This window comes from Chiloscyllium punctatum, chromosome 19, assembly GCF_047496795.1.
Source record: "Chiloscyllium punctatum isolate Juve2018m chromosome 19, sChiPun1.3, whole genome shotgun sequence".
In the NCBI taxonomy this organism is placed as follows: Eukaryota; Metazoa; Chordata; class Chondrichthyes; order Orectolobiformes; family Hemiscylliidae; genus Chiloscyllium; species Chiloscyllium punctatum.
In genome coordinates this window covers 93,006,354-93,017,198 of record NC_092757.1, presented here as the reverse complement: position 1 = coordinate 93,017,198, position 10,845 = coordinate 93,006,354, and the positions used below count along the sequence as shown (strand labels likewise).

The 10,845-nt window shown below is 54.0% G+C and overlaps 1 protein-coding gene across 3 annotated transcripts in view; it reads left to right on the top strand.

Moving 5' to 3' along the window:
* The first annotated feature begins 815 nt into the window (after nucleotides 1–815).
* The window catches only part of LOC140491627 (Na(+)/citrate cotransporter-like), a 50,065-nt gene continuing 40,035 nt past the window's right edge, over nucleotides 816–10,845 (top strand). For all 3 annotated transcript variants that reach the window (XM_072590082.1, XM_072590083.1, XM_072590081.1), the window contains exons 1-4: nucleotides 816–926; nucleotides 4,460–4,588; nucleotides 7,529–7,665; nucleotides 8,145–8,359. In XM_072590082.1, the coding sequence (XP_072446183.1) occupies nucleotides 819–926; nucleotides 4,460–4,588; nucleotides 7,529–7,665; nucleotides 8,145–8,359 (589 nt within the window). In that variant the 5' untranslated portion in view covers nucleotides 816–818. The remainder of the gene's footprint in view (nucleotides 927–4,459; nucleotides 4,589–7,528; nucleotides 7,666–8,144; nucleotides 8,360–10,845) is intronic.

Here is a 10,845-nt window from a genome sequence, read left to right as displayed (position 1 = left end):
CCCAAACTGCTCAGGCCACTCTCACTTCTTGTAACACTGGGGATTTCTCTGTTGTGAAACAGTGAGCTGTCACCCAGTGGGGGGGAGGGGAGCTGTGTCATCTCCACGTTCCAGGGCACCCGAGTGTGTCTGTCCCCAGCCCCTGGGAGGGAGAACAGTGACAGGAGGGAGGGACAGGGGGTGGGGACTCCGGGTTTAATAAAACTCAGAGCAGCAGAACCTATTCAATCAGTGGGAGAGTCAGTCAGTGAGGGGGTGGGGGGGTGAGTGAGGAGAGAGGGAGGGAGAGAGGGAGGGGGAGGAAGGGAGAGAGGAGGGAGGGAGAGGAGAGAGGGAAGGAGAGGGAGGGAGAGAGAGGGAAGGAGGGAGAGAGAGGGAGAGGGAGGGAGAGAGGAGGGAGGGAGAGGGAGAGAGAGGGAGGGAGAGAGAGAGAGGAGAGAGGGAAGGAGAGAGGGAGGGAGGGAGAGAGGGAAGGAGAGAGGGAGAGAGAGGGAGGGAGAGGGAAGGAGGGAGGGAGAGAGAGGGAGAGAGAGGGAGGGAGGGAGAGAGAGGGAGAGGGAGGGAGAGAGAGGGAGAGGGAGGGAGAGAGAGGGAGAGAGGAGGGAGGGAGAGGAGAGAGGGAGGGAGAGGGAGAGAGAGGGAGGGAGGGAGAGAGAGAGGAGAGAGGGAAGGAGAGAGGGAGGGAGGGAGAGAGGGAAGGAGAGAGGGAGGGAGAGGGAAGGAGGGAGAGAGGGAAAGGGAGAGGGAGGAAGGGTCCCGGGGGGAGAGGGTCCCGGGGGGAGAGGGTCCGGGTAACGGGCGGGGGGGGGGGGGGGAAGATGCCCGCCGCCTGTAGCAGAGCCACCTTCCTCTGGGGCAGGAGTACGCTGCTTCTTGTGGGCCCCATCTGCCTCCTGCTGCCTTTAGCTATCGCCGGGCACAGCCCCGTAAGTTCCTGATCCCACCTGCGACCCACTGGATCCCAGCTCGATCCCCGCGGCGGGGGGAGGGGGGGGTTACTGGATCCCAGAGTGTTTCCGGAGCTGCGATTGGACAGGGGCAGGATCAGGGGGATCTCTGTCTGATCCCAGTGGATCTGGACAATAGTCACTTCCCGCAGCAGATCACTGGATCCCGAGATCTCTCCAAAACTCCACTGTTATCTGTCTTTTCCCAGGGATTCCCCCAGAACCTCCGTGATCTCTCCCAGTGATCACTCGCTCTCTCTGGGATCTCCCTCTCTGTGATCATTCCTCTTCCCGCGATCTCCCTCTCTCCGGGATCTCCCTCTTCCCACGATCTCCGAGATCTCCCTCTTCCCGCGATCTCCGAGATCTCCCTCTTCCCGCGATCTCCCTCTTCCCGGGATCTCCCTCTTCTTGGGATCTCCCTCTTTCCGGGATCTCCCTCTTCCCGGGATCTCCCTCTCTCTGGGATCTCCATCTTCCTGGGATCTCCCTCTCTCTGGGATCTCCCTCTTTCCAGGATCTCCCTCTCTCTGGGATCTCCATCTTCCCGGGTTCTCCCCTCTCCCCGGGATCTCCCTCTTCCCGGGACCTCCCTCTCTCTGGGATTTCCCTCTTTCCGGGATCTCCTTCTCTCCGGGATCTCCATCTTCCCGGAATCTCCCTCTCTCTGGGATCTCCCTCTCTCTGGGATCTCCATCTTCCCGGGATCTCCCTCTCTCTGGGATCTCCCTCTTTCCGGGATCTCCTTCTCTCCGGGATCTCCATCTTCCTGGAATCTCCCTCTTCCCGGGATCTCCCTCTCTCTGGGATCTCCCTCTCCCCGGGATCTCCCTCTCTCTGGGATCTCCCTCTTTCCGGGATCTCCCTCTCTCTGGGATCTCCCTCTCTCTGGGATCTCCCTCTTTCCGGGATCTCCCTCTCTCTGGGATCTCCATCTTCCCGGAATCTCCCTCTTCCCGGAACCTCCCTCCTGTTTGTGATCCCTTGGTCCCTTCAATCTTCCCGATTCCTGTGAAGTGATTCCCTCTGATTTTGATGGATCTGTCCCCCCCCCCAGTCTGGATTGGGTCGGTGTTTCAGGGAGAGATCGCTCTGAGGAACAGTTTCCTTCGCGATTCCCATCGATCCAGCCAGTGTGACTTGGATCTTTCAGAGAGCGATCTTTTGGGATCCTGGAGAGCTGAAGGGTGATCTCGGGGAATCCTGCGGAGAGGCTGGGTTTGGATCAGTTTCCTGGAGCTCTCCCCCAGGTCCACTCTGATCACCTGTGATTGGGAGTGATCACTGGGATTGGTCAACCACTGCCTGATCGTATTCTCCAGCTGGTCGCTCGGGGCTGATGGTCTGGGATCTTGCTGTGCACTTCCCATCTTCTCTCTAACCCTCCACAGATTCTCCTCCATATCCTGCTCTGTCTGTTCAGGCGCAGTGGCCATTCTGCCCTATGACCCCACTTGTGACTAGCCCCTGTCAAGGGAGCATTTGCTGCCCTCTCTGTTTGAGGGGTTGGGGGCTGATGCTGCTTTGGGACTGGAGTCACTTGGAGTCAGAGCACCAGCTGGTTGCTCTCTTTCTGAAGGGACATCCATGCCCCCCTCTACCACACCCACACCTCCCCACACTCCTCTCCCACTTACCCCCTCCATGACACCCCTCCCCCACTTACCCCCCTGCCTTGCACCCACACCTCCACTCCCACACCCCTTTGTCCAGACCCCTCCCCATTTCCCCTTCCCCCACACTTCCACTCACACACACCCCTCCCCACCTACACCCTCCCCACACCCACATCCCCTCCCCCACATCCCTCCACCATATCCACTCCCCCATTCCCCCTCCCTCACACTCCCGCCACCTACTTACACTTTCCCCACTGCCACTCCCCACACCCCCTCTCCGCCACCCCTCACACCTCTCCCCCATACAAACTCACCCCACACACCCACACTCCTGCCACCTTACACCTTCCCCCACATCACCACTCCCACACCCACTCCCCCACATCCCACACCCCATCCCCCATACCCCACAGTCCCTATCCCACACACCCTACCCCTCACCCCTCCCCCACACCCCACAGACCCTATCTCACACACCTTCCCCCTCACTCCTCCCCAACACCCCACAGTCCCTATCCCACATCCCTCCCTCACACCCTACAGTCCCTATCCCACACCCCTCCCCATACCCCACACCCCCTCCCCCATACCCCTCCCCCACACCCCTCCCCCCACACCCCACAGTCCCTCCCCATACCCCTCCCCCCACACCCCATCCCTCACACCCCCACACCCCCTCCCTCACACGCCCACCTCCACGCCCCACAGTCCCTCCCCCATACCCCTCCCCCCACACACCCACCCCCACCCCCCCACCTCCACACCCCACAGTCCCTCCCCCATACCCCTCCCCCCACACACCCACCCCACACCCCCTCCCTCACACCCCCTCCCTCACACCCCCACCTCCACGGTCCACAGTCCCTCCCCATACCCCTCCCCCCACACACCCACCCCCCACACCCCCTCCCTCACACTCCATACAACACACCCCACACTCCTCCCCCTTACCCATCCCCCCATCCCCATCCCCCACAGTCCCTCCCCCATACCCCTCCCCCCACACACCCACCCCCACACCCCCACCCTCACACCCCCACCTCCATGCTCCACAGTCCCTCCCCCATACCCGTCCCCCCACCCCCCACAGTCCCTCCCCCATATCCCTCCCCCCACACACCCACCCTCACACCCCCACCTCCACGATCCACAGTCCCTCCCCCATACCCACCCCCCCACCCCCCACAGTCCCTCCCCCATATCCCTACCCCCACCCTCACACCCCCACCTCCAGCCCCACAGTCCCTCCCCCATATCCCTCCCCCCACACACCCTCCCTCACACCCCCTCCCTCACACTCCATACAACACACCCACACTCCTCTCCCATACCCATCACCCCATCCCCACCCCCCACAGTCCCTCCCTCATACCCCTTCCCCCACACCCCCACCCTCACACCCCCACCTCCACACTCCACAGTCCCTCCCCCATATCCCTCCCCTCACACCCCCAGCTTTGAGTTTTCCCAATAGCTGTCATCGGGATCAGGACGCCATCCTTGTGTTTGAAGATTCCCTCCCAGTGGGTGTGTGCTGTGACTAATGGGATCTACACTGACAGTCTCTGACCTGCTCCAGGGGCAGAGGCAGCAAGTACCTGGACCCTGACAGTGACCTCCAACAGTCACACTGACTCTGATTGGCTCCAGCCCAGACTGTCACCCCTCCCCTCCCCTCCCCTATGCGGCAAGAGGGACTGGGGGGGGGGGGGGGTGCAATAGACCTACCTCGGATTTCTTCTCAATATCTCCTGATCTGATTTGGTGTCAGCCTTTATTGGATGAACGTGCCATGAAGCTCCATTCCATTGCAGTGAGAGGTGCTGTGTAATTGCAAGTTGTTGTTGTTCTCAGTACCGGGGGTGATGTGAATTTTCTTTCCCACTCTGACAGGAAGCCTATTGTGGATTTATCGTGATCTTGATGGCTGTATATTGGTGCACTGAAGTCATCCCATTGGCTGTCACTGCCCTCCTTCCCATCTTACTCTTCCCACTATTTGGAATCATGCCGTCGAAACAAGTAAGTGGCAGCATTCCCCCACCCTCACACCCCCCCCCACCCCCCCCCGACCCCACAGTCACCTCCCCTACATGGACAACCACCAGGTTACAAAAAGACGCACAAACAAACCAATCAGGGACAGGGAGAGTCAAGATTAGAGTGATGCTGGAAAAGCTTAAAAATGTGGTGCTGGAAAAACGCAGCAGGTCAGGCAGCATCCAAGGAGCAGGAGAATCCTTCAGCCCTAAAGAAGGGCTTATGCCCGAAACGTCGATTCTCCTGTTCCTTGGATGCTGCCTGACCTGCTGCGCTTTTCCAGCAACACATTTTCAGCTCTGATCTCCAGACTCTGCAGTCCTCACTTTCTCCTAATTGATGCTAGAAAAGCACAGCAAGTCAGGCAGCATCCGAGAAGCAGGAAAATCAACGTTCGGGCAAAAGCCTGTCATCAGGATTGAGGCCGGGAGCCTCCGGGGTGGAGAGATAAATGGGAGGGGAGATGGGGAGGGGGAGGGAAGTTAAGGTAGTTGAGAGAGCAATGGATGGATGGAGGTGGGGGTAAAGGTGATAGGTCAGAATGGAGGGTGGAGCAGATAGATGGGAAGGGAGATTGGCAGGTGGGCCAGGTCATGAGGATGGTGCTGAGCTGGAATTCTGGAGCTGGGGTAAGCTGGGGGAAGGGGAAATGAGGAAAATAAGGAAGTCCACATTAATGCTCTGGGGTTGAAAGTTCCTGAGGGCAGAAGATGAGGCGTTCTTCCTCCAGGCTTCGGGTGGTGAGGGAGCGGCGGTGAAGGAGGCCCAGGACCTCCATGTCCTCGGCAGAGTGGGAGGGGGAGTTGAAATGTTGGGCCACAGGGCGGTTTGGTTGATTGGTGCGGGTGTCTCGGAGATGTTCCCTAAAGCGCTCTGCTCGGAGGCGCCAGTCTCCCCAATGTAGAGGAGACCGCATCGGGAGCAACGGATACAATAAATGATATTAGTGGATGTGCAGGTAAAACTTTGATGGATGTGGAAGGCTCCTTTAGGGCCTTGGATAGAGGTGAGGGAGGAGGTGTGGGCACAGGTTTTACAGTTCCTGCGGTGGCAGGGGAAAGTACCAGGATGGGGAGGGTGGGTTGTCGGGGGGGGCGTGGACCTGACCAGGTAGTCACAGAGGGAACGGTCTTTGCGGAAGGCGGAAAGGGGTGGGGAGGGAAATATATCCCTGGTGGTGGGGTCTGTTTGGAGGTGGCGGAAATGTCGGTGGATGATTTGGTTTATGCGAAGGTTGGTAGGATGGAAGGTGAGGACCAGGGGGGTTCTGTCCTTGTTACGGTTGGAGGGGTGGGGTCTAAGGGCGGAGGTGCGGGATGTAGGCGAGATGCGTTGGAGGGCAACTTTAACCATGTAGGAAGAGGAAATTGCAGTCTCTAAAGAAGGAGGCCATCTGGTGTGTTCTATGATGGAACTGGTCCTCCTGGGAGCAGATATGGCGGAGGCGGAGGAATTGGGAATACGGGATGGCATTTTTACAGGAGGTAGGGTGGGAAGAGGTGTAATCCAGGTAGCTGTGGGAGTCGGTGGGTTTGTAAAAAATATTAGTGTGAGTTGGTCATCTTGGATGGAGATGGAGAGATCCAGGAAGGGGAGGGAGGTGTCAGAGATGGTCCAGGTAAATTTTAAGGTCAGGGTGGAATGTGTTGACAAAGTTGATGAATTGCTCAACCTCCTCTCGGGAGCACGAGGTGGCGCCAATGCAGTCATCAATGTAGTGGAGGAAGAGGTGGGGAGTGGTGCTGGTGTAATTACGGAAGATCAACTGTTCTACATAGCCATCAAAGAGACAGGCATAGCTGAGGCCCATACGGGTGCCCATGGCTACCCCTTTGGTCTGGAGGAAGTGGGAGGATTCAAAGGAGAAATTGTTAAGGGTGAGGACCAGTTCGGCCAAACAAGTGTTGGTGGAAGGATACTGTTGGGGATGTCGGGAGAGGAAGAAACAGAGGGCTTGGAGGGCCCTGGTCATGGCGGATGGAGGTGTAGAGGGATTGGATGTCCATGGTGAAGATGAGGCATTGGGGGCCGGGGAAAAAGACTAGAAGAGGCCATTCAGGCCCATCAAGACTGCTGTACTGTTCCGTGAGACTGTGGCTGATCTGACTGGGTTCTGAATTTCACTGCAAAGAGAGATGAGACAGCATCACTATTTAATTGCTATCCTTCCCTTGAATATTGGTGACCATGTGGTTGGCCTGTCTGATTGGTTAATTTCAAGCCCATTATCACCTTTAATACAAGACTGGACTGTCCAAGTCATCATCAGGAGCTGGGAATATTCCCAAATTCTCTGACACAGGGGTCACAGTCAATCGGCCGCATTACCCCAGGGGACTGCTGAACCACAATGTCCTCACAGCTGGAGCCTCCCAGACCCCAGTGTGAATGGACAGCACTGACCATGACCCCTGACCCCAGTGTGAATACACAGCACTGACCACGACCCCTGACCCCAGTGTGAATGGACAGCACTGACTGTGACCCCCTGACCCCAGTGTGAATGGACAGCACTGACCTTGATCCCCTGACCCCAGTGTGAATGGACAGCACTGACCATGACCCCTGACCCCAGTGTGATTGGATAGCACTGACTGTGACCCCCTGACCCCAATGTGAATGGACAGCACTGATCATGTCCCCTGTCCCCTGACCCCTGACCCCAGTGTGAATGGACAGCACTGACCATGACCTGTGACCCCAGTATGAATGGACAGCACTGACCATGACCCCTTGGCAACAGTGTGAATGGACAGCATTGACAATGACCCTCTGACCCCAGTGTGAATATACAGCACTGACTATGACCCCCGACCCCAGTGTGAATGGACTGTACTGCCCAGAACCCGTTGTGTTATCGTATTTGACAATGTGAACGGTCATTGCCCCTGTGTGACCTCACAGTAATGTTTTCTGTTCCAGGTGTGTATGCAGTACCTGCAGGATACCAGCGCCTTCTTCATTGGAGGGTTAATGGTGGCCATAGCGATTGAACACTGGCATCTTCACAAACGGATCGCCCTGAGAACCCTCATGCTTCTGGGTGTTAAACCAGCTCTGTAAGAGTTTCTCCACCATTGTCCTGTTGTGTTCAGTCCAGTACATGGTCAAGATCCATGCTTTATTTTAGAGAACAGGGTCAGTGGAGAGGAAGTGGGTCACTCTGCATGATATTCAAGTACAAGGTCTGGTCCAGTAAATGTCAAATATTTAAGGGTTGTGTCAGCTGGCGGGGGGGGGGGGGGGTGGGGGGGGTGAGGTGAGGGCGAGGGCGGGGGAGTGAGAGAAGGAGGGGTAAGTTTCAGTTTCAGATTAGCTTCAAGTGACTTCCAGTCTGCTTGGAGCCCAGGCCTACAGCCCAGCTGCCCACATGGTGAAGACTGTTCTGTGTGTTTGGAGAACATCCAAGAGAAACCCCTTTGGAGTGTTCCTGTCCAAGAAGAGGGTCTTCAATGGGTTCATATTGAGCAGGAGCAGCCTGATTGGCTGGATGTCATGTGACCGTTGCTAACTGGTTTGTTTTTTGTGTTGGTTCCAGGTTAATGTTGGGGTTCATGGCTGTGACATCATTCCTATCGATGTGGATCAGTAACACAGCCACAACAGCGATGATGATCCCCATCATAGAGGCAGTGCTGGAGCAGCTCAGCAGCACTGATGTGGAGGCAGAACAAACCACTTTGGAAAGTGGAGGGCCAAACAATGACTTGGAACTGGAGACAAAGAGCTCCAAAAATGAACTGGATTCTTCAGGTCTCTGATACATTCACTCTCCCAATGGGGTCTCTTTAGCCACATCTCAGAGGTTACTTGATTCCAGGCCCCAGGCCATGTTAGAGTTGTTCCTGAAGTGAACATGACCCCTCAGAGAGCCGTCCCCCACGGTTTCAGCCCCTGAAGATGGGGTGGGGTTAGTGGGTGTGGGCATCTGGCTGTTGTCCGTGGAGTTACTGGGCAGAGATACTGGCAGTTCCTCTCCACAGTTCCTGCCAGACTTGCAGAGTTTCTCCAGCAGTTTCTGTTTAAGTTTCAGATTTCCAGCACCCCGCAGTTCTGTGTTTCTGTGCACCTCTGAAGAGAAATGTATGTAACAAAGTGGTTGCTATCCCTTTCTGAAAATATAACAGAGTGACTATAATATGATAGAATGCTTCATTCAGGTGGAGAGTGACAGAATTAATTCTGAGGCTAAATGAAGGAAATTATGATGGAATGAGATACGAGCTGGCTATGATAAATTGGGGAATGTCACTTAAAAGGGATGACAGTGGTCAGGCAATGACAATGACAATGATAGAATGGAGGAACTGCAGCCATTGTTCATTCCTGTCTGACACAAAACTAAAACAGGAAAGGTGACGTGACCATGGCTAACCAGAGATATTCAGGACAATGTTAGGTCCACCGATTCAAGAGACCTGAGGACTGGGAGCAGTTCAGATTTCAACAAAAGAGGATGAAGAGATTGATTAAGAAAGGGAGAGAGTAAACTGGCAAAGAACAAATGTACCAATTACAAACACGTCTGTTGGTACATGAAGAGAAAAAGTTTAGTGAAGACAAATGTAGAGCCTTTCCAATCAAAAACAGATTATGTTATAATGGGGAACAAAGAGATGACAGATCAATTAAATACGTACTTCGGTTCTACCTTTACAAAGCAGGATATAAATAATGTTCCCAAAGTGAGGGGGAACACAGGGAGAGGCACTAAAGGAAATCAGTATTAGTAGGGAAATGGTGTTGAGAAAATTGATGAGATTGAAGACTAAAGAATCCCCAGCGTTTAATAATCTACATCCCAGAGTCATAGAGACATACAGCATAGAAAGAGACCCTTCGGCCCACCATATATATGCTGACCAACCAAGACTAAACTCAAATAACTGAGCAGTTGGAAAACAATGGCAGGATCAGACAGTCAGCATGGATTTACACAAAGGGTTGGCACTGGTTCCAACTTGGTGCTCAAGGGACAAGGCTATTAGGTTCACAAATTGATTTGGATTCTTTGAGGATTTACCTCTTGGAATTGATGAAAGGGAGCCAGTAGATGTGGTTTATTTGGACTTTCAACAAATCCCCACAGAAGAGATTAGCATGTAAAATTAAAGTGCATGGGGTTAGGGTGGTGTCGTGAGATGGATAATGAACTGGTTTGCAGATAGAGTGGGAATAAGTGGATCTTTTTCTGACTGACAGACATTGACGAGTGGATCAGCAAAGGGGTTCGTGCTAGAACACCAGTTATCCAGTATTTATATGGATGATTTGGATGAGGGACCTAAATGTAATATCTCCAAGTTTGCAGATGACACAAAGCTGGATGTGAGGGTGATCTGTGAGGAGGATGCAGAGATGTTTCAGTGTGATTTGGGCAAGTTGACAAATATGGGCAAATGCATGGCCAATGAGCCACAATGTGGATAAATGGGAGGCTATTTACTTGGGAAGCAAAAACAGGAAGGATGATTATCTGAATGGCAATAGGTTGGGAACAGGAGGCCGACTGTTGACATACACCAGTCACTGAGGGTCAGCATGCAGGGCAGCAGGTGGAGAAGGCAAATGATACATCAGCTTTCATAACGAGATGGTTCAGGTACAGGAGCACGGAGGGCTTGCTATGGATGTACAAGATCTTGGTGAGATCACCACTGGAGTATTGTGTGCAGTTTTGGTCTCCTGGTCTGAGGAAGGTGATAGGAGGCGTGCAACAAAGATTTATCAGACTGAGTTTTGATGTGGCAGGGTTGATGGATGAGGACAGATTGGATTGAATAGGACAATCTTCACTAGAATTCAATAGAATGAGAGGCTGATTCTCACAGAAACCAATGAACTTATAACAGAATGAGTCAGGTTAGATGTTGGAAGGATGTTTTAGATGGCAGGGAGTGCAGAATTTAAAGACATGATATAGGCTTCTCCAGGACTGAGAGAAGGGGAATTATTTCTACCCAGAGTGGGGAGCCTGTGGAACTCTCTTCCACAAAAAGCGAATGAGCTCAAAACATTGAATGCTTTCAAGAAAGAATGAGATTGAGTTCATTGTGTGAAAGGGATAAAAGAGTCTGGCAGGAACACGAGACTGATTTGAATGATCAGCGGTTACCATGCTGAATGGTGGAGCACCCTCAAAGGGTTAGATGGCCTCCTTGTGTTCCTATTTTTGATGTTTCTAAGAGAGCCTGTCCCACAGGCTGACAGGAATGTCCCTGTGATGTGTTTCTGCTTGT